The sequence below is a fragment of the Pungitius pungitius genome, chromosome 19 (assembly GCF_949316345.1).
Source record: "Pungitius pungitius chromosome 19, fPunPun2.1, whole genome shotgun sequence".
Taxonomy (NCBI): Eukaryota; Metazoa; Chordata; class Actinopteri; order Perciformes; family Gasterosteidae; genus Pungitius; species Pungitius pungitius.
In genome coordinates, this window is record NC_084918.1 from 13,635,130 (window position 1) to 13,659,184 (window position 24,055).

Below are 24,055 nucleotides of genomic sequence, written 5' to 3' on the forward strand. Positions count from 1 at the left end.
GAATTGAAATTCACGCCAACAGTCTTTGCCACAGATTCCGTCCACCGCGGACCATGGGGTGTCCCAGTGATCCCAGTGGTCTCCGGGTGCATCAGCGGTGGTAAACGTGCATCCTAACGGCAGCGGTGACGGCTCGCAGCCTCCAGCAGAGCGATGAACTTGAGGTGAAAGTCGGTCGTCAAAGACTCAGCGCCTCATTGTGTCTGAGAGCAGTGAGTCACTCTCTGCCGCCTCGCGCGCTCTTTCTCGAGAGCCACTTGGAATCATTTTTAAACAAAACACACAAGAACCAGAAGATTGTCTTCTGTCGTCTCCGGGCTCGTGGTGACGTCGCGCCGGTACACCGGGAGCTGTCCCTCCGTTCCCCGGCAGCGGCGGAGACCAGCTAGTCGCCCCCCCCCCCCCCCCCCCGCCCCCCCCACACACACACCACCACCACCACCGGCTCCCCTCCTTCCTTCTTCCTGCGGCGCGCTAACATGTCCCGTCTTCGAGCGGATTTATTCGGCTCAACAGGGCGACGCGGGTGGCTGCTGCTCGGCGGCATGAAGCACTGAGGGACCAAGGTGAGACGCTCCGGCAGCTGCTTTCCCTTCTTCTTCCCCTCGTGCTCCACCCGAACCCCGGAGCGCGTAAACTTTTGAAGGTTCGCCGTGACGCGCGCCGGGTGGGTGGCCAGATTTGGCGTCGTGTTGGGAGAAAGATAACCAGAAACAAACATCTGTACTCCAAATAGCCGTGAAGCCGGCTATTTGGAGTACAGATGTTTGTTTCTGGTTATCTTTCATTTGGCACTTTTCCATCTCCCGGAATGTCCCGAGCAGCGAAAAATAGGAAAAATAAACTAAAATCCGGTGCAGCTTAAATGTTCTAGTGTTCAGACTGTAAAGAAAAGAGCTTTTTATTTCTGCTCTCTTGCGTTTTGTTGTGCATAACTCACCTGTATGTCTATTTGAGGATACTAAGGACTCGTGGACGCCCAGCGAGCGCGCAGAGCCAGGGCGGTACGGGCACTGCGTTTCATCCTATGGGCAATGGGAACGAATTAGTCGTGCCGCGTGCCCTTAATAACACGCGAGTCTTTGGCATTTGTGGGAGAAACAAGACTTGCAATATTTTTTGTCATCTTTTCATCACGCTGGTTCATCCTTCATCTCTTTTACATCGTTGAAAAAAAACATCTTTATGTGTACAGAGATTTATCTTCTCTTCTGTCTTTCTGACGGTGCTTGGGGTTAAGTGTGTGGGGAGGGGGGGTCGGGGGATTACAAAGCCCCCTCCGTGGCCTTTAGAGGCTTCACGCAGCCTTGCGCCCTGCAGCGGGGGTCTAGCCGTGGGCAAGTTTGCGCCTGACTTGTGCTCGCACCATCTCGCTCCCTCCACGTGGTCTCCAAGAAGAAGGTGCTGGCCTGATCTAATTGAACTCTCTGTGAAAATTTCATTTTATGCTGAGAAGCCTTGCAATCACGTGAGGCCATGTGGATTTGAAAGACCCGTTTTCTTTTATAATGACTTAATTATTGGCCAAAATATCGGCCAGGTTGTTATTTCCTATTTAACGTCCCCACTCTCCGCCCTTCCTTCCACACTTCCTCCCTTTTGGAGTGCAGTAGTAATCTACATAAACCCCATTTACACTTGGCAACAATTACGCACAACTTAAACATGTACAATATATAGTTATAAGAATAAATCATAATAATAAACGTAATTAAGAAATTGATTTGCAATCTGAGGGGGACACACATGCCTCGTGACTTTAAATAACACATGGTCGTCCACGCTGTTTGAAAGCTCGTCCGACCTTCCATTTCTTCGTGACTACTAACGTTCTTGGATAATTTGATGCGATCGAATGAAGAGGTTCAACTCCAGACGATCTTCCTCCCTCCCCGAGTTCCCAACGGGTCCCGACAGAATGACGGTGCGTGGATGTGCGTGCGTGAGAGGGGTTGAACGCGACGTGGAGACGGGCTGGAAAGGGTGGGGGCAAGGGGGTGGGGGGGACCATAGGTGTGCGCGGGTGGGTGGGGGAGCGAGAGGGTGTGTGTGTGTGTGTGTGTGTGGGTTATTCTGAGCTAATAGAGCCTCGCGGCGCATTATCATCGCCGTTATCTCCCGCCTGGGCGGTCGGTTTGTGCGCCGTGTGCCGGGAACCAAAAAAAAAAAAAGAGAGAAAAGAAAAGGACCAGGAAGGAGAAGGTGCAAGCGGATATGTTCAGCCGCCGAGTCTAATTGGCGTGATCCGTGTCCCTGTTGAGTGGCCGAAGACTACAGCACGCGAGGTGGGGACGAGGTGGGGGGCGCGACCGGCGCAGAAATCCGCGAGCGGGACTGTTTGGAGATGAAGGAATTCTAAACGGGAACAGCGGGGAAAGTTGCATTGGAGGAAGAAAGTGGGTCTCCTTTTCATTGTTTTCTGCGGACATCGCTGTGATGGAATGACACTTGGAGAGAGAGAGAGACCAAGAGAGAGAGAGAGAGAGGATGATGGACACGTTGGCACCGCAGCCCCTGCTCAGAAGTCCCCCCCGTTTACGCCCGGCGCGCTGCTGACCGAGCCCTCTGGACGGCCATCAGTCATTTGTTTTGGAGTGGCAAGAAAATCCTCCTCTTGATCGTTTTTTCCCCCCCCTTCTTTTTTTTCTTCTTCTTCTCCTTCTCCCGCTTTGGTCGCCAGACCGGAGCGAGAGATGGTGCGCACAGCGATTCCTCAGAGACCGACGTGCGCACTCATCACATTCCTGTTAAGGAGCGCGTCTTAAAGAGCTTCTTTCTCCACTCACGTTCATTCCGCTGCTCCGAACTTGTTGAGCGGCGTTAAACAGCGAGGGCAAAGGGAAGTACCTCTCCCGAGAAATGTAAGTTTGATTTGGTGTTTTCCTCACTGCGTGTGAACTTTATTATGTGTTGGATCATCTCGCACCCGGTTCTGGAAGTGACTCCGGCTGCATTGATCTTCTGTAATTTATGGACAGGGATGGAGTTGCGTCTCCTCTCGTTCCTAGCAGCAACATCCAAGCCTCACCACCGATTCATACGTAGATAAGAGGAGACCTTGGCTGCATCTGCAACTTGACAGCATGCCTCCAGGTCATTTTGAAAGGCGCCCCCTTGCGGGACCTATGTCCTTATCGTTTGCCTATCCATCACGCATAATTCCATTTGTGTCATGGTGCAGCCAGTCGGCCTTAATGATACAAGCGGCCTGCTACGGATTGAATTTGCTACATGCTCTCAACATTGCTGCACTCTTTACTCATGCTTTACTCCCTCGATGCTAATTGCTTGATTCCAACGCTCCTCTGTACTTTTCAGTGCAGGTAGCATTACACTGAAGTCTGAGGCTCTGCATCTTTAACCGGGATAGATTCAAAGTTGTCATGATCTGCAGGACCCTTTAAAGTTATTCTTTAAAGTTTGTGCTCATGATTAGATCTCAAGTTGCACCTTCCAGTCCCAGTCGGCATATTCATGGCCTCTGATCCCCTCCCCCCCCCCCCCCGCCGCCCCCTTTCCTTCGTCCCTCCCAGTGTAAAAAGATGACAGGTAATAAAGGGATCTTCTCCGCGTGTTTGTTAGGAGCAGCCACTTTAAGCCAGGTGGCTCCTCCCACGTGCATTTCTAGTGGAGAGAGCCATACCTTGGCCTTTTGGAGCTAAAGTGGACATGGTGGGTGGGTGTCCAGACACGTCACCGTGGTTCCTGGAGTAATGCGCCCGCAGCCTTTTAGGTTGGAGGGTCTTTAATAATGCAGATTGGTGCTCCCGTGTCGCCCCGCTCGGTGTGGCAAGGAGAGTCAGAGGAAGCGAAAGGGGGAGGGGGGCAGGGATGATGTGGGCAGGCGTGATCTTGTCGAGCCCCTTACTCGGCGTACTGCTGTGCACGTTGCGCTGGAGTAACCGAAGCCCGAGGGGGGGGGGGGGGGTCTGTTCGGCTGGACCAGGGTCAGCATCGGGCACAGTCACCCTGTCAGAAGCGCTGCTCTGGCACACGCACAGAGCGCATGTGGCAGCCTCTGCAGCTCCGGGGGGAGGGGGGTGTGAGGGAGGGAGGGGGGGGGGGGGGGGGGGGTTGGATGCAGTTAGAAGGGACAAGAGGGAGTGACAGAGGATTTTAGGCAGATGCAGCTGATGGAGGCGAGAGGAGCACGTCTTCGGCGGTCAGGGCCCCGCTCGTCCCGAACAAACACCCCCCCACCCCTGCTCTCCCCCCCCCCCTCCCCCCGGGGCCTGACCTGTCTGGCTGCGGCAGACGCCGGCGTTTGAGGAGACGCTGCAGCCACGTCCCGTTAAAAGGAACCCGTCGCCCCGGCAGGGTTCAGCACACCACTAACGCGGCCTTCTCCCCGACCCGTGATGAATGTGAAACTCGAAGCTGGCGAGGCAGCACCCCCCCCCACCCTCCCCGCTCCACCCACACACACACACATGGCGCTGTTTATCACATCACAGGTGGGAGAAGAGGCCCCTACACAGACAGCCTTCAGTGTTTGTGTCACTTTTTGCCTTTGATTCCTTCCCCAAGTATGTCCCACCCATCCCCCGAAAGCACGGCGACTTAACACGCCGCGAGCGACCCCCCCCCCCCCCCCGACGCTGTGCTCCACGCCGGCCGTCATTCTTAACGAGATCAGAAGGCGTGCCGATTGAAGGCTGCGACATTTCGAGAAGCGAAAGAAGCAGCGCTAAGTGATGGGCCGACCCGGGGGCGGGCCGAGGCCGGCTGCCACGTTCGCGGGGGCCACGCGCCGCTCCTCGCGTTTTTATTCATGAGGACGCCGGCCCTATTGGCAGGTTGTTAACAGCCAACATTAGGGATTCTGGAAAGGCAGGCAGAGGAATCTGTTGAGCACAGCTCAGAGAGGCGATAGGACAATTATTTTATTTTTTTGTGTTGTTTTTTCCCGAAGCTGGGCCATCTTGTCTTTTTCTATCTTTCATTGGTTTCTGTCTGTCTGCACATCTCCTCTCCTGCACCTTTCTGTGGAACATGAAACATGCGGAGGCGAAAAAGATGAAAGTGGCTGGAGACGGGACAGAAGCAGGGTCAGAAATTGCCCTTGAAAGCCTGCTTAAATGCGGGAAATTCAAAATGAAAAGGGGGGAGAGTAGTTGGAAAAAGAGTGGCAAACTTGGGGTCATTCCAGATATATTTACAGCTGTCTTTCAAATTTGGAACATTTATATTAACACAATGTGCTCATATTCTTTTAAATCGACAGGCAGGTGTGTAAGGACTGCCCCCTGTGGCCCCCCGTAGGTGATCGGTGCGAGGTCATGACCTCACAGTTCCTCGGTGAGGGAAGAAATGGGCCTCTCTGATCAAAGAAGGACTAGAAAGCACTTCACAACGTTGGCAGCACTATAAGCAGAAGGAGAAAACGCTGAACCCACACAAGCCACCGGTCAGTAGGAAATACAAGGATCAATACGGGCAATGGCTGATTGAAAAGTGGATGGACGGCAGCATAAGTGGTTGTGGCCAGAAGGAGGAGGAGGAGGAGGAAAAAAAAGGAGCAATTATTTTCTGGTATGATTTGAATAGAAAGGGAAAGCGGTCCTGAGGTCATCTTAGTAGGTCAGGAGGATTCTGGGAGGGGGGCAGACATGAGCGGCCTTCATTTTGTTCATTTGATGACATGCATGATCCACTCGTCACACCCGCCAGCAGTGGGGAGCGGCTTTCGGGGGGCCCTGGTGGGGGGGCTTAGCGTATGGTCGGCCGTTACCTGAAGCTCCCAATCCGATTACTTATTGGATGTTATAAGTAATCTGGCCTTCAAGCTGAAAAACAAAAAACATTGTCATAATTTACCTCCATTGATTTTTTTTTTTGACCCGCATCACTAAAAGTGTCATTCATGTATTCATCCTCTTTTAATCTTAAAACCCTAGCTTTAAAAGAGAAACAGTTTGGGTTTCTCTATTTCTTACACTTTAAAATGAAAGGCTGCTGTAACATTTTTTGTGGTCTGTTTTTTTTTTATATTCACATTTTTCATATCTTTCTTTTCCATATTTTATTCATTGGCCCTCCTGCACTCTAAAGTGTGTTTTGCTTATTGTTCCTCCCCGGTGCAGGAGGGTGTGTGTGATGGCGTTTTTTTTTTTTTTTTAACATTCACCTGCTCGAGGGGGAAAGTTTCTCCGAGCCGTCTTTAAATCTCAGTTCCCCGCGCATGAGCAGGTTGTCAGGTGACATTACCGCTGGTTTGTAAGCCAATCACAGTCCGCATTACAATGAGGGAGAAGGTGGAGATGTCATTCCAATGTCAATTTACACGACATCTATTCCTAAGCCAAATCCTTATGCCCTTTCTTGTTAGACACAATGTTTTGTATACATCCCCCTGCTTCCAATGGGACATTTTCACGTATTTCTTAAGTCGCTCCTAACCCCCCCCCTTGACGGGGCTTCATTATAACCGTTGTCTTTGTATCCTCGTGACCCCCCCTGTTGCTGGAGGTGTGTATCGCTCTGTGCCTGCGGTGCAGCGGGGCATCCTGCGAGCGGCCCCTCCTCTCATGTCCTGGGGACCTTGATCGATGGCTGAGGGAAGCGACCTGCCCTTAAAATAAATCCCCATCCTCACTTAAAATGCACGTCGGCACTCCTTCCATCTGCTCTCCTGCCCCTCCTCTTCGGGAGCGACGGAGGGGTTTGAGCGGGGGGGGAGTAATCAAAGAGTCCAAGGCGGCGCAGTGATAATGACACACACACCCCCACCCCCCACCCACTGTCCGTTTTTGTGATCTCTATTGCTTGTTATCCAAGCCTGGCCACCGCTTGTTGTCTCATTACCCATGAGATGAACCTCTGCACAAGAAGCACACACACACACACACGTACTGACCCACAGGCGCAGACACTTTCCAGCCACCTCTTTAGTCCCCTCCCGTAACATGGTAATATTATGTCTCTTAATGGGAAGAGGGAGCTCTGTGCCATGAGGTTCTCTGGATAATTGGCTGCTTCCTCACCTGCTGACATCCCCTCATTGACACTATTCCATTTTACATTTAAGGTGTTTTATTTCTCTCCTTCCTCCGTCCTCTAACTAGTAAGCCGGCTTTTTTTGTTTTTTTTTATACTTTTGTCTCAATCATTTGGGGCAAAATTGAATTCCACTTTCTAGCCACTTCTGTCGCTAATTTCTATGGATCGCCATTTTGCACGATAATACATTTTTCATCCGTTTTTGTACCAGAGCAAATTTGTAAAGATTCATCTTGTTGTGCATCTGCTTGAATCCCTTAAGGAAGTTATTCAGCCTTCTCGCTCAGGTTTCCAGAGTAAATAGAAGATTCTTTTTTAAGTGTGCTTCTTTACCCCCGTCCTTCCGGGTAGCACACACCATCCGCTGCAGTCGTGCTGCTGCGTTTCACACAACAAGGTATCCGCAGGTTGGTAGGGACGCCGCATGGTCAACTCAAAAACAAAATAAAGCCATAGCTATTCATTATTATACTCACAGGGGTGTCCAATGGAAGGAACGGTAGCGGGACAAAAGGAAAAAGGGGAGGCAGATACAAACGGGTGCTGTGAACCCGAGTGGCAACACCAGCTGCTCAGTAAAATGTAAATATTTGAGTGACGGTAGTCCGCTAACTCATTTTTTTAATATATTTTTATTATTTTGTGAACTCTTTTCCCACAACTCCCTTTGTTATAAACGACGAGTTTTGGGATTTTAATAGACCACACGGAGAGTTTACCTGTTGTCATGGAGCTAGCAGATTGAAACCCAGATTCCCTGATTGAGACGGCGCGTTGGGATCAGATGTCGCCGCCGTCTCTTAGCGTGTGTGTGTGTGTGTGTGAGGGGATGGAGTGTGACCCTGCAGGGAGGAAGCAGCAGGATCCAATCTTACCCGCGATGGGCCCCCACTCACTCACTCACTCGGTGCCGTGTCTCGATGGACAACAAACACCCACACCACCCTATACGCCTTCCGTTCTCCCCGCGGCGTCCGCTAACGTTCTCTCGCTGTCAGAACTCTACTCCCACAAGAGAGGTATATTAACCCCCACCCCTCCACCCTTTGTTCTGTTTCTCCGCAGATCGCCAGATCGACGTGCAGGAAGACGGGCCATGATTGACAGCCGGGAGAGCTGAGGAGACGTGTCACTCATCGCCCTATCAGCGTGTCAGAGGGCTATCTCCCCCTCCCCCCCCTCCTCCTCCTCCTCCTTCCTTCCTCGACTCTCCCCTCTTATCTCCTCAACGGGCCAGTTACCTGGGCATCCTGCGCAGTCACCCACTACTCCACAAACCTAAAAAAAAAAAAAAAGGCACCGAAATAGTAACGGGAGGAAAAGAGCCCAACGAGACACTTCCAAACCGACTGTCACTCCACCTGGGGGGGAGTTTTGGCATGCCTGCTCACTCCAGTTGAGTGAGCTGGAATAAGTGGAGGCAGAGAGAGAGGGATCCCTCGTTATTAATCCCCTCAGAAGGAGACACGGGCCCCCCCCTGGAGCGAGGACCAGTCATGCGTTTCCATTTGGCGCTGACGCTGCAGGCGCTGTGGACCGGTGTTTGCCAGGCGGCCATGCAGCACTACCCGGCGGCGTGGGGCCACTACGACGTGTGCAAGTCCCAGGTTTACTCGGAAGAAGGCTTGACCTGGGACTACATGGCCTGCCAGCCAGAGGCAGCGGACATGACCCAGTACCTGAAGGTCACTCTGGATCCCCCCAACATCACCTGTGGAGACCCTCCGGAGACCTACTGTGCCCTGGTGAGTCCAAGCAGAAAGGGAAGAACCCCGCCCTCCCTCCCCAAATCTTTAGTTCGCACACACACACACACACACACACCAGCGTCTGCGTATTTGGTGCATCGTCTCGGCCTGTTCGGACCCCCCCCCCCCCCCCACAGAGAGCCTTCAAAGCCCGCGTGAGTCAGACGCGCTGCCGTGGCTGAGGAAAGGGAGGCTCGTGCCCATTGACGTCACGTTGGGCTGTTTGGGAAGCTGCTTCTGCGAGCGCGCCGCTAACACTGTCACACGCGTGGTTCACTTGCAGATAACTCGGTGACTCAAACCGAGGGACGACACACACACACACATATACAAAGTCACAAGACTTTTTTTACATTTGCAACCCAAGTGCTTTCCTTTTTTAACACAAACACAGTGACCCAGCGTCTGTACAGGAAATCCAGTGCCGCATTTTTGACTAACGCTCTCTGCATATATTTTTTTTCTCCCTGTGAGAAACGACTGCGTCAGATTTTGCTCGCGATCAACCTCGAGACAAAGAGGCGAGCGCTTCTCTTGGCTGAAGATGCTGAACTAGTCATCATCATCCTGGCGTGTTTGCGTGCTGACATTAGCGTTTGGCTGCGAGCACCAGGGCGTTTTCAGCCTCACGGAGCCGTTACCATGGCGCTAGACCGGTGGGCCGGTTCCCCAAAGGGGCCGTTGTGTTAGTGGACAAATCTGCTGCGATCGGCTGTCATCGACTTGTTGGGTTGAAGGGTTCCACACTGTGCACACTAGGCTAATCGGGATTACTCGAAAGGGATGTTCTGCAGGACGAGAGGGATTTCGCATGCAAACAGCACTGTAAAAAGCAGGGATCAGCTGATTGCTTTACCCTTTGAAGTTCATTTGGCGCTGTTGATTCTGTAAATTACATTGCAATCATGAAAATCACAAACTCCTGCTGGAGCTTGAGATAAAATGAGCAAAAAGATGCTTATTAGGTCAAGGATTTAATTAGCAAAAACCGCCTCCCTCCTTATTCCGGGTGCGTCTCGCTTCGACACTCACAGCTGGTCGCCTCGGATTAACGCTAAATGATGAATTCATCGCGGGCCCGGCGCGTGTTACCAAGTCATCAGCGATTCCCTCAGAACAAAACGCGCCTCCTCGACGGCTTCAAGAGCCCTTTTAGATGAATAGCGAGATGTTCCAGGAAAAAAGTAGTGAATTGAGCGGTATAAATAGAGGGTTCCCGTCGGCTAAGAGGAGAAACAGAGGAGCAGACGGGGTATTAACCAAACACGGATGACAAAGACGATGAGAGGGAGCGATCAAGGGGGAGACGCGGCGTGCGGCGAACGCGGGGGGAGACGGAGGCCCAGAGGACTGTGTGCAAAGCGTACGGCGACTGAAGCCCTGATATCTCCTGCGCGTGCCCGGCCATTGGCGGCTCTGAAATGTGAATAATTCAGCGTGTTTTGTAGCTAATGTGTTTTATTCATAGGACACATTCCTCAGCCAGACATCGCTCGAGCACTTTTAAAAAAGAAAAAAAACGCTGACTGGGTTGGACAAGGTCGGTCCGAGGCGAAGGAGGCGCGGCCCGACGGGGAGGAGCCGGCGCGAAGCCCAATCAGGGGGTCGCCCTCGTCTGAAAACAGAAAGGGCGTGTGGCGTTTGCCACGGACGGAAGCCCGGATGAGCTGACGCATCGGCGGACACGTTCTATTTGTGGAGTTCATCACGACTGTATTAATGGCAGCCTTTTGAACTTGTCTGATGAGAACGGTTCAAAGGCTTTATTGAATTAGCGAGATGAGGGAGATTGCGTCTCTCCGCCACTCAACGTGACACCAGGGCGTCAGTTTAGAAAACAGTCGCGGTTCGCCCCCCGCGTAGACGCCGCCTCTCCCTCCCTGCTGTGCTGTAATCACACGTTCTGTAACATGACCCGTGACGCCTGCCTTGGAGCCCGTGGAATTCTCTGCACAACACTTTCTGTTTAGCAGCAACATGGCTCCAAAATCAACACCAGAACAGTTATCATTGATATTCCAGCTACTCTATGCCAATAGCGGTTCGTATCGCAAGTGGGAAAGATCGCAGATTTTCAGGCAATTATCATCAGGCCGCGTTATTGGAGAATTTCATCCCTCTGGTAAATTGATTGTGCGGGTGTGTTTTGATGGCCTGCCACTGCTTCTTGGAGAGCTGAAGGTAACAGGCACCAAAGGGGGAGAGAGGGAGAGAGAGAGAGAGAGAGGGAGAGAGACAGCCGGAGGGCGCAGTGCGTATATGAGCCTCAGGTTGCAGCCTTCGGCCCCTGAACACGCACACAAATACGCAAAGACACACAAGCATGTGCACACCCCCCCCCCGCTTCCCAGCGAAGGCCTTTTATTCCGCCTCTAGCCCGGTGACCTTTTCCACAGCAATAAGCTGCCGTTCACTGAACTCCGGCGCACCAATCTGCCATCATATGAGATTTCACTGTCCCCTCCAGTTTGACTCGGGCTGGCCTTTAAAAGCTTGGACAGGTCATGGAGCCTCGAACCAATTGATGGTTGACTTTGTGGCGGATTTTTGAGGGGGGGGGGGGAATAAAGCCTACTTCATAGAACGAAAACGTGCGTAGTTGCAGGAGCTGATTCGAGAAAACACCAATTGACGAGTCTGATTGTTGTGTAATCTCAACACCAGCTCTGAGCTTTCCTCATTTCAAGCCCCTGCACCATATTCAAGGGACTCTCAAGGGGGTCATGAGTGGTACATTTTCCCTGCTTCAGGTTGTTACTGAGCTAACATCCACTCAGTTGTTCCAACACACAACTATCTGCTGGCATATCTTGGCACGTGCTTTTATGTTTAATGCATAGGCATTAAACATAAAAGACCCTTTCTATGTGCAACTCCATGATTTATGTTGATGTCCTCATACAGTCATGGAAGTACTGTATGTCTCAATTTGTGCCACCAATTTGCAACCAGGAAATGCTGATGAATGCTGAATCCTGAGTCCCGGCAGGCTGGCACGTTTCATAACCAATCAAATTTAAATTAGGAAAGAGAGGAGATTATTAAAAAGATGGTGCAGCATGAGGCGTGCATTTTTTTTTTCTTACCCTGATAAAAGGTCATTAAATCTGTGCTGGGATAAGAGAAGTTAGCTCTAAAAATACATTCTTAAGCTCCATTCGCACAGGAGGAGAATATTGCCAGGAAACCTCGGGTGATTTACAAAGTACTTCCCCGCGCATTTGGACGGGATAAGCAAAGTGTGTATTTCATTTAAAATGACTGACATCATCTTCCGGGTATGCATAACACCTGCCTATATTAAAAGTAATGTGATAGATGTTTTTTTATATTTATTATTTTTTTATTATTATTTTTGTTATGTAGACCTATTTGTTTATATAATTCTCACAAGACCTCCTCTAAATACTAGGATTTGCACTTTCATTTACGAGTGCCAAGCGGCCTTCACGGCTGTTCAGTGTACTACGGTTATACACGACGTCTCGATGTGAGACACATAAAATAGAGGACGTATCAGAGGTAAAGAAAAGGCTGTAACCAGGTACTTTTAAAATTGTTGCATGAGTCATTTTAGCCCCGTGTTTTGTCAGTTGTGCTTTCTTTTTGAGCGGTGTGCTTTTTGTTCTGCACACAGCGCCGCTAATCCTATTCTCCTTTAGTTATATCTAAACCGGGTGTGCATCGTTACAACCCTCTCAGCTGCGCACGGCCTCCTTCACCTGAAGGAAAGGTAAAACCGCCAAATAATAGAGGACACTCTCAGGTCATGTGCACACCTGTGTCCTCTTGTATGCGTGTGATCATAGCAAAGCGTAGATCCCACATATGTTTAAGCATCTTAAGTCTCCATTTTCTTCTTGCTATATTAAAGCTGTTGAGTACCACCTGCTTAACTGCCCCCTTGCTTACCTGGGCAGATGGTACGGTCCGGTTTAAAGCGGGCCGAGAGGCAGACAGGGCTACTCGATTCCCTGCAGCCTCACTCCAAAAGGGGCTCGCGTTTGTTACTCCTTTTTGTTCATTTCGTGTCAACTTAATAGATGCTAAACTCGGCCGGGTTTTAATGACTTTTGGCCCATTTTGCAGGCAAATTACATCTACGTCGGTAGATGTTGATTTCCAATGCCCAAAGAAAACAAATTTCCTTTTTGGAGTGTTGCAACTCATGGAGGGGAGAATTGATAAAAGAAAGCAAGTTGGGTTCTTGCTCACAAACCAGATGAACACATTTTCGGAAGCTGGTCCTGATTAGAGGCTTCACACAGCCGAGCAGGACGCCCCTCGTAACCCCCCCCCCCCCCCCCCACCCCTTCACTCGGGTGCCTCTCAGCAGGCGCCGCGCTGACATTTCCCTTAAGAAACGAGGGCGCCGTCGGCGGCAATATGTCTACCAGCAGGTGCGAGGGCTGTTGGAGAGGGGTCGGGAGAGATGGTTTACACCAATGCTACGGCGTGATCTGTTTGGCTCGTTGGGAAGGAGAAGCCGCTAGAAGCCCGCACAATGGGGGGCTTTTCACACCTTATGATCGACTTTAATGTAGCAGCATTGAAAAAAGGAATCACTCATCCATTAGAGCTGTATGATATCAAAGCATTGAGTCAGATTGATGCAGTTTGTCTCTTCTTTCGTCTTTGACAGAGCAAATAGGAAAGCTGCGTTCCATTCACCCGATCAGGCAGTAAAAGTCATTGTTCTTTTGTTCGATCTGAAGTACAAAACAAGGCTGGAGTAATTGTGCATAACTTGTATAACTTAACGGGCAGTGGACGAAATTGTTCACAGATCTTAATCTGGACTCGTAAGAATGCCACATTTCTTCATTGAACTTGACAGATAACGCTCTCCTTTCATCATCCAAGGAGTCATGCTACAGGAACAGGGGGCTCCCAAATAAACCTAAAAACACACAGCGCTTGCATGAAGCTGTTAGACCATTGCATAATAAACCATACTTTAAAAAAAAAAAGAAACACGTGGTAAGCTGGTTATTGTTTGTTTGCCACTATGCTGAATACACGGCGGATGGTTGGTGTGAGTGGGCGGAGCAATGTGAAACCAACCATTTCTGTCACTCCGCTGTCTTCCCCTCACACAAAGCTCAAATGCTTGATGAATAGATCAAGAGAACTGGACCAAATGATCCAAAAACGGTTCTTCCTTCATTCCAGGGAAAGCTGCGAAGTGAACGCAAAGAATGAATTCAGTGATGGGATCCAAAAAGGTTTGAAGGAGCGCCAACAGCACCTTGGAGCCCGACTACAATGTAGAAAATATTTAGTTCAAAAATTCAGTAAGAAATTAAATGAAAATTTACTTTACTAAATTACTTATAAAAATGAACAAATAACAGCAAATCCTGAGCCAGGGTCTTTTCTCATAATTTCGGGGTAAGTTCAAACGGACGAATCCTCAGAAATGTGTTCGTGTAGTCGTTTTTTCCCGACGGGGTTTTCCTAATTCATATATTTAATACCAATGGTAATCCAATGAAACCGCTTCCTTATAACGCCCGTGTTAATATTGTACCACATCACGGCATCCCATTTATCCCATTTGGTCTGAGAAACGGTATAAGTGAACGATATAAACAGCCCGGTCTCCCTGCTGCATGTTGCTCGTGCTAGAGAGTCTGTCTGAAAGCGGTCCAAGCCTTCCTGCTGCAACGGATCACTGGGCCTCCAGACAAGTAACTACAGGGCACTAAACCAAAAATAATATTAGGAGCCATCTGGAAAGCTCGCGCCGCTCACAGTAATTGGTGCGACGTGTTCCACCCAGCATTGATTATGCAGCATTTGCTTATTGTTTCGATGGTTTTACTTCTTTTATTTATAGATCATTTGGGGCAATTAAAAGACGCCTAGAGGAGGCGCGGCCGGGGTGGGGGGGGGGGGGGGAGTAGCCATGCACTGATCTACTAAATATACAAATAAAGTATTTTTATGAAAATCCGACTGGCCATTTACCACCGATGCCCCTTTTATAACTGAAACCACGTTTGTTGGAACCACACCACAGAACGGGGCTTTCATTTTCGCAGCGTGACACATCGGCGCTGAAACACCACACAGTGCAGCCAGAATAGGGCGACTATTATCTGCCTCGGCACAGAGCTGTCAGACCACGTCCCCCCTGCGTGACGTGAAGGTTACGCACACATGGAAGAACCTCATGGCGTTCTCTTCCGAAGCCATCCGGTGCCATGAACTTTGCACCAGTGTCAGGCGCTGTCTTTTTTTTCTTTTCTTACCATTATTCCTTCCTTCCTTCCTTCCTTCCTTCCTTCCTTCCTTCCTTCCTTCCTTCCTTCCTTCCTTCCTTCATTCCTTCCTTCCTTCCAGTCTTCGGCTGAGTCCATCAAACTGGGAGTTGGCAGAAAGAGATGCACTTCCTGTTGTGGGATGGTTGCATGTTTGAGTCGGAGGAAGACATGCATATAGATGTTATGGAAATGAGAAAAGTATTGTTTTAAAAAAAAAAAAAAACAGGAGGAAAGTGTGTGCAGACAACATCAGGTTTGGCTGTGATGTGAGAGAGAGAGAGAGAGAGGCTCCATCAAGGCGCTCGGTGTTGCCTCAACGTTTACGCCGCCATAACGAGATAACAGGGGGCTTCTCCTTGACTCCGGCTCCCCACAGGATTTTCTGTTGACTTTTTTTTTTCACTCCAAGTTTGGAGCAAAACATTTGCCTTAAAGTTTTGAGAGGAAATCTTGGGAAAAGCTGGAGGATAGAAAATGCCAGTTTTTTTTGTTTTTTTTTTGCAAAAGCCATATGTTGTAGCGTCAACACAACCTTTGAAAAAATATTTTCTCTCTCTCTCTCTCGCGTGTGAGAGTGACGTCTCTTAAAGAGAGGCTCTTGTTTCATTTTGGGAAACCAAAACATTATATCTCACTTTTACGGATATACTGACATGAGGAATTCCCAGGAAATTAGTATTAAATGTGAGTCAAGCGAGGAATGGTCTTTGATAGCTCAGGTTTAGCCCGTGAATATCCTAAAATGCTCTCGCTATTGACTGCGAGTCACCCAGAAATATATCGCATTGTCTCATTGTTCAAAGCTCACAGGGATTTGGAGAGCCGTGCATAATATGCACCGCGCACAGGGGCCCCCCCAACAGTCACAATTGGTGACAGACATTTTCTTCATTCTCTCATGACACTTTGTATTTCTTACCCCTTCCCTCTTTAATTGCTCTCTGGGCTTCAAATCCCTCTTGCCGTAATCGGGGCTTTTGTTGCATTTTACAGTTCATCACTCGTGAAAATGTTATTGTCTGGAACCCCCCCCCCCCCCCTCCATCGTCCCCCTGTACACCTTCCCCCCCCCCCACCCCTCTCCTCCCGGTGCACGCGGCTGTGAGAATAAGCAAAAGAAATCGTGCTTGGCTGCTGGAGAGATCCGTTGACTTTTAATTGCTCTTTGAACCTCTTGGGTGGAGTCCCCCCCCCCCCCCCCCCCCCCCCCCCCCCCCGAGCTCCCCTGCCACCCACCCTGTTTTGGGGTAACAAGTAACAAAGCGAGCTCACACACACACACGCGCATACAAAGACAAGCTTACAGAGCCCGAAGCCCGGCATACGGTGGCATCCATATTTAGAGGCTCACTTTTCATTCATTTGTGTTGGGGGGGGGGGGCTTTTAATGTTAATTGCTGCAGTTAAGTGGGAGTGTTGTGAATGCAGCGATCCCATCTCTCATTTAATCCACGGTGGGTGGTGGCAGACGCTCTCCCCTGCACCACTCAGCATTTCAAAGCAGCAGGGCCTCCTGTCCCTATCAGCACAATGAAACCCCTTCATTTTTTATAGGGCCTATATTTATGCAGCGTGCGGCTGTTTCTGTTTGGGTTCAACAAGTCGGCAGCGCTGCCGCTTTTTTTCAATGTCACGACAGTAGTCTCCGGGGAGCAGCGTCTTTGCATGACGTACCCACGTCATCCATGGTAGTCGGCAATCCCTTTTTAAAGGTAAACGGGAATAAAGGGGCGGCGACTTTTGCGGTTTTCCTCGCCCCCTTTTTTGGTCCGTCACCCTGACAGGCCCTGAAGAACACTCCTTGATTGACATCTCTCAAACCCTGGGATCCGTTGCGTGGGGCAAACTCTGAATCAATAGCAACTCCATCGGTGAAGGAAATTGAAAGCTAAATGTGAACGCCGAGTACCCCCTTGTGAGCGGCACAACATCAGCATCTTCACGCTGCTCGTCTCAGGTATTTTTCTCTCCCTGACGGAGACGAGACACAGCGGCAGTTGAGGGACAGATTTTTTGGGACGTTTTATTCATGGAGCATCAAAAATAGATAAATAGAATTGTCTTCAAAGTACAGACAGTCTTTTTTAGCAATATCGCACTGTCGTAGAACATTTTGCCTGTGCGCTCAGCAGTCATCTGACGTCTGCTGTCATGTACCATCGTGTAAGACTCATCATTGAAGGTTGCAAACAGGCTGAATTACTGGCTCCAAAAGACAGAAGTCATCGAAACATGTCAAACGAAGTGACATTTCTGTTCAAAACTCTCCCATTAAACCCATAAAGGGATTAAAGAGAGAGTGTTGAGGACAACAGCTATGATTTGTAGCCATCTGAACTTTTCGGGGGAGGGCACTAAAATGGCTCCTGTGTGCACTGTCCTACAACGTGGCTGCAAGTTGCTTCGTAAGCCAACATCTGCTCAGCAGAGGGAATCGGACTGGGGGAAAAAGCGCTTGCTTAATTAAGGGAGGGAAAGAGGGAGAGCGGCTATTTACACCTAATTCTGACATAAATCTGCGGTTATCGCACGGGCGAGACTGTCCTCCACTCAGTTTAGGAAGAACCCGAGAGCTTCTCCGTAATAAGCCTTCCTCCTGATTAGACCAAACTTTCTGTGGGGGGGGGGGGGGAAGAAGAGAAGCTGGATTTAACCAGAGGGGAAGTAGTTAGCAAGGAGAGCATTTTATTAACCCCAGTCAGGGCGCAGGGGGTAATTGGTAAATTGGGTGTAGACTTGCCGCGCCTGCAGGACTTTGGCCGAGGGGCGCACCGGGGATATGGACACTTCAGCCCCTCCATCTCCCAAAGCCATCCCTGTCTGCCTCAGCCCATTACTCCCTTAATTAGGAAGTTGTTTTATTTCCTGTGGCTGCTAAGCTAGTTTCTTTCTTTTAATCACACCCCCGGAATGAGTGGACGTGCAGCGAAAGCGTCACCAGTCAGGGGAGCATCACGTGACGACAGGGGGAGGGGGGCAAGCGCTCATCTGTTCCTTTTTGAGAGGCTCGGCGTGTAAATGCGTTTTACATCTCCCCTCTGTCTGCACATCAGAGGCTCTAAATGAAATGGTTTAGTTGGTAGGTGCCAGGCATTAGCCGTTACTACCGGCGCGCACAATGATGTCACGTCGAAGGCTCTCTTTTCACGGCGCCGAGCGCCGCTTCAGATGGAGATACGCTGCAGACACTGTGGCTGGGAGCGTTGGCGTTTGATACGAGTCTGGTACCCCCCTCCTCCTCTTCCTTCTCGCCTGACGTCCCTCGGATCTCATCAAGAGGCTCTCTTCGCCCACGTATTGTTAGCTGGGTGGCTTTCTTGCCATCAGAGAATGTGATGAGCAGACAATGGCAAATCAGTTGTGGTTACATGAACAGCGTTTCTTTTTATATGGTTGGTGTGGTTAGTATCGTTGATGTTCCCGTCTTTTTTAGTCATGTGATGTGGTCCAGTCAACGGGGAGAGATGGAGGCGGACATTTTCTGACCATAATTTAAAAGTACGCTAATGGCAAAATTTAAAAACAGGAAGTCCACGATGGAGTAGTGAAGCCCGCCTCGTGCCATATTTGATTGACTGACCGCCTCGACACAGCGTCCCTTTGGCGAGCCCGTCTATAACGCAGCACAAGCAGGACGCCGGGCCAACCAAAGCTCCCCCCCGTCACCGGCCCCTCGGACTCCAGGGGAACCTGTGATGGAATTATTGACACCGCCAGCGGTACGTGGCGTACTGGAACACTTGGTGGAATGGAGCCATTACTTCTTTCCCGGCTTTGACAAGCCGAGATGTCTGCCGTGATTACGGACCTACGCTGTGGTAATCACCCAAAATGGTTGCAGTTCCCGGGCGGTGTTGAAGACAAGGTTTCACAAAACAGTATTTAGGACCACGTATGACATCACTGGTGTCCCATGGTCCCCCTGAGGTTTGGCATGTAGCAACCCTGCTTTTCAAAATCAAACTTTTTGCCTCTATAGAGGGTGTAACTACTTTTTTTCCCCCATTTTATACATACGAGCTGCACATTTGAACCAGTTCTTCTAAATACCAGTGAAGCTTTTAGCTACTGGATTTCAAAAACACAAAGGGAGGCATGCTGCTGTATTAACAGGGGCAGCTAGCAGCAATCCAGCACAAAACATTATACAACCACAATAACAAAAAATCCTATTTTTCCCATTTCTTTAGGGTGATGACATCATAAAAATATAATAGCAGTCATTCAAAAAGAAAACCGATCACTGCTACCGACTCTTTTGAACCTACAGAAGTGCTTTTGGGGGAAAAGATCATAAGAGCCAATGTGTGTTGGTGTGTGTGTGACTGCGTCTCGCTGCGTGTCCGCGTGCCATGTGGCACCGAGCGACTCGGCTTTGTTCTGCCAAGAGATAGGGAAGTAAGCCGCTCGCTGCGCCAGCCTACTGGATTTCACCTCCGAGTCGCCTTTGTTGGGGGAAGTAGGGCTGCTCTGGTCCTTCCTGTGTGCTGTACATGTTCAATGTGAGAAGCTATTTGAAAATAGATGATCAATGGCAAAGCACATGGGAGAGAGAGAATAAAAAAGAAAATAAAAGGAGTTAAATCCTGCGAGGGCTGGAAACCTAATCGCTCACTGAGGGTAGTTTCACATGGTGATTAGGAATATGAGCATGTAATCGGCTGCTCTAATTGTTTCGATTATGTAAGTCCTCTAATCTTAAGCACTATACTGTCGCTGCACAGAAACGATTATGTGCGAGATGCCGCATGAGCCGCTGTGTTGTTTTGGGGATCAGTGCACGTCAAAATGAAGGCAGACTGCCTCCAGAAGTGAAGGTGTTAGACGCCTGTGCTCGCTGGATGCGGCGTCCTGCGGAAGAACCCTGCCAGTGAACGTTGGCGGCAGTCAGCGAAACAGGTCGGCGACGAGAGGTGCCGAGCCTGCTGGGAAGTGTAGGCGGAGGCTGGCATATGGCTGACGGCGCTCGCTCAGCCTTGTTGGGCTGCCTTTTAAGCTTGTTTCAAGTGTGCTGAACTGGGACGATCCAATCCGTCCTGCATTGTTGGACAGCGCGTGTGTGTGTGTGTGGGTGTGGGGGGGGCACCATCTCTAGCTCTGATGTCACCATTAAAAACACGGACATCCCCATCCTGCGCATCATGACACTCCCTGATATTGCGCCCATCAGTCCCTCATCCCTGATCCGCCCCTCAGCCCCTTCTTTGAGATCCTCCCACTGTGTCACCCGCTACAATTAAGGACGCTCTTCGTCTTCTCAATCCCTAAATAAACAGCCGTCTTTCATTTGAAAAGAGAATAACCCGTCTTCAATCTCCTTCTTAGCCCCTGAAATGCAAAACCACACATTCATCCCCTCTATGGTTTATATCCTATCAGCCCAGTCCTTCTAAACCTCCATTTAGCAAAGAAGCTATGAAACAGTTGAAGATGCTCCTCAACAAATAAACCAACTTTGCTGTTGGTTAATATTTTTATTCACGGTAAATCTCCTCATAAGTGCATCTTTTTGCACACAATTAAATAACATATCTGGCATAGAGCTGCTTTACCTGCTGCTTCGTGCATGTTGAGGGTGAGGCTGACTAATTGGCAAATCCAACGGCCTGACCTCTGCGCGTCAGTATCTGCGGTTGAAGAAGCACACAGTGGGACCACAAACAAACGGGCTGCTCACAATTTGGTTGGTTTGGGCGAGCTCATTATGGGGTTTCTTCAGCTCCCTCGCTGCTCCTGGTAAAAGTTTTTTTACTTCGGCTTCAAGATTCCAGATTCATTATTCCCTCGTCAGAAATCCCATCAATTGATTTCAAGGGTGTGGTGTTGTTGTTTTTGTTTAGGACGGATATTTCAGGCATGACGTTGTTGTTCCTCCGTACCGGCCGTGGCGGTGGCTCCGTGAAGCCACGGACGCGGTATTCCAACCTTGCCCTGCACTCTGCGCCCAACCTGTGTTTGTGTTGCGCCCTCAGTGCGCATGTAAGTGCGCAGGTATAACCAGTACACCAGCTTTACCACTAGGCGGCAGCAGCGCGATTCTGCCGGCTTGTTCCGGTTCTGAGCAGGGGAGAACGTCGACAGTTGGCGCTGTGGTGCTGATGAGTATGTTTTTGTGTTTTGCAGGTGAGCCGGTGTGAGCCGTAATAATTAAATGTGTGTATGAAGCTAAAATAACATGTTATGTGTCGTAGAATGTGAGTTTTGATGCGTTAGTGGGTTAAAAATAGGTTATATGTACGTTAGCTAACTAGCTTGTTTCAGTGGTATTAGCTTCTATGCCATTTCCCTCGGTGGTCACGTGACCCCAGAGGGGCTGTTGTTTACGTGGCTATTGAGCATATAGTTAGGGTTTGTTCCGGTTCTGAGCAGGGGAGAACGTCGACAGTTGGCGCTGTGGTGCTGATGAGTGTTTTTGTGTTTTGCAGTCACCTGCATTGAATAAATAAAAAGTGGATCAAGACCAACCCGACGTGCCATCTTTGAGGGTTGTGTATTTGTTTCTGGCGTATAGCTTTTTAGCGTTAGAGTTATTAAGTTCTCCTCTATGAATATTCAGCAGTGAAACTTTTTAGCATAAAGGCCTGGAAGAAATAAAATATATGTTTTGAGTGACAGAAACTAAACATCCCCCCCCCCTCCTCCCAAATCTTGTCTTTTTCAAATCCCTTCTGGACACCGCCTGGCTGCTTCCAGCATAACAATTCAAATCCCACCTGATAATACCTCTTGTCACACTGACAGCTGTCTTCAAGTCAGCCGTGTTCCCTGTTTTAGTTTGCTTTTCAAATTAACAAGTGGATTTTCCCTCAATGGTCTTTGTTTTTCCTTTTTACGAAAAACACACCCCGAGGGAATGCAGCCAGGCACGGAGCCCGTTTGCTTCCTGTTGCTAGAAACTGACGAGTGGTTTGATTTGACATTTTCTGCAGTTTGCTCCCGCAATTATTGACGTTCTCAGTGTTTCAGTTATGATTTGTCAGGTGCCGGCGACTTTGGTTGCAAACAGCCCTGAATTCATCCATTTCATTATAGATGTTAAAAAGCCCCCAATGTCCTTCTAGAACGCAAGCCGGGGACTTTCTGGATTGCTGCTTGCAACCGTTTGACGAGCCTCTGAATTGATGGCAGAATTAAACTTTGTTTGATTGAGGCCTGGAAGCCGGGGGTAGTTTTGCATTGCCAAGCTTTCAAGCTTTTTTTTAAAAATGTATTTATTTAGAACTAAGTGGAGTTGTCATATGTTGAGCATCAACGTCGTCATCTACTCACCGGGAAGTATGATCCCTCAGCTGTGTGTGAAAGTTGCAAAACAATCATTAGGTTGAATTAGGCCGGCGTCGTGGCAATGATTCCGGCTCGCTGTCGGCCCGTTAAACGCAGCGTGAGTGGAGCCCAGCGGAGCAATCCGCTAATGTTCTGGAAGCGACGACACAATCATATATTTGAATTGGCTGACGGAGCTGGAGGGCGGAGGCTTTGGCAACCTCGCAACCGCTCGCTTCTTTGATCTCACCCCCCCCCCCCCCCGGCAGTATCCTCGGCTTCGATCTCCCCTTTCCCTCTGCCCTTGCTCTGTACTCACCTTTGTATCCGTCTTCCCCCCACATCTGAATTCTTTCGGAGCAGCCAACGTTCTAGTTACCTGGCTGAAAGACACACCGCCTCTCGCTGGGGGAACTAAGTCTCCGGAATCCAATCAGGTCGCCTCTCTTCGACGCGCTTCCGCCCCACAAGGCCAATTGAAAGAGAACTGTTTTGGAAGAATGCACTAATTACAGAGACATACCATGTGTCAGATGTGTTCGTACATTTTCCTTCATTGGAAACCTTGCAGGCCTTTACAAGCAGGGCGGCTTTTGGTTTGCACTCAATGCATCATTTTTATTTTTGTTATGTGTAATTCGCACAGAAGGGGAATAAAATCATTGTCAAAATGACATGTTTTTTTTTCTCTTTTCAAGGTTGTTTTTATTTTAGCTTTAGCACAAGGAAGAAAGTCATCAACCAATCAGGTTGTGTCAAATATTCTTATTCCACCAACCCATCAGGCTTTTCAGCTCAGACTCAGAAGTGTCGGACAGGCAGGTATTTGTCATTTGGAACAAGGCGGTGTCTGATGTGCCCATCTCTGTCCCCTTGATACGACCATGACCTGTTTGTGTTTGTGCTCTTATGTCACATACCAAGTGCATAACGTGGCTGTTCACCATGGTCTTCAAGGCCTTTTATACTAAATAGAAGATGGATGATACACAACCTGTCCACGGGTAGCCTTTCTCTCCCCCACATCAAGGTGCTCGTCTGCGCTTGAAGCCATTTAAGTCGTTCTTGCAGAGCTCGGGCCCGAGGTCAACACACAACCTACTCCCAGCCCTGCCATTCTTATTCCAGAAGAAGCTCTGCAGAGGAGGCTCACCAGATGCCCTCTGGCCAGAGAAAACCTCAGCTTGCACGGTTTCAGCCGCATGTTTTTGTTGGTCCACAACTTGTTTACGCTGCCAGTCAATGGGTTAATTGTAAGCGAAAATACTCTCTCTCTATCTATCTCTATAGAATGTTGTGCTGGATTTGTGAACATTAAAAACATTTGTTATAGCTAATTTATATGAAGCCGTTACAGTACTACTGGAACCGAACTGGGCCCCTTCCAGCAGTGGAATGTCCTGACTGCGAGTTAAAGTGACGCCTCTCAGTTTCCAATTATGTCAAAGTTCCACTCAGCACCACAGCTTCTTTTCGGGGGATTATTGATATTTAGGAGGTTTATTAATTCAGGTGGATTGCCTGTCGTCTCCCCATTAAGAAGTTGAAACTGGGAGGAGGTTTGGCAATGTTTCTCTGCCTTCCTGCCAACAGACTCTCTCCAAGGGGTTTGTGTGTGTGTGTGTGTGTGTGCGCGTGCAGCTCCACAGTGTAGAGTCAGTGAATGGAGACTGCTTTCACTGAGTCCCTGCATGAGCCTCGTGGACTCAGACTTTGTTTTGTGGATTAGTAGAGTAATATTACAACCCCATGTTTTTATGGAAATATCAATCAATGTCC

At 49.4% G+C, this 24,055-nt stretch overlaps 1 protein-coding gene across 9 annotated transcripts in view; it reads left to right on the plus strand.

Moving 5' to 3' along the window:
- Positions 1–432: 432 nt before the first annotated feature.
- Positions 433–24,055, plus strand: part of ntng1a (netrin g1a) — a 78,849-nt gene continuing 55,226 nt past the window's right edge. For 6 of the 9 annotated variants that reach the window (XM_037455692.2, XM_037455693.2, XM_062559155.1 and 3 more), the window contains exons 1-2: positions 2,726–2,861; positions 8,065–8,744. In XM_037455692.2, coding sequence (XP_037311589.2) covers positions 8,496–8,744 — 249 coding nt within the window. In that variant the 5' untranslated portion in view covers positions 2,726–2,861; positions 8,065–8,495. Of the gene's footprint in view, positions 567–1,813; positions 1,925–2,725; positions 2,862–8,064; positions 8,745–21,075; positions 21,137–24,055 lie in introns of those variants that run through there. The other 3 variants (XM_037455689.2, XM_037455690.2, XM_062559157.1) reach the window with 3 other exon arrangements.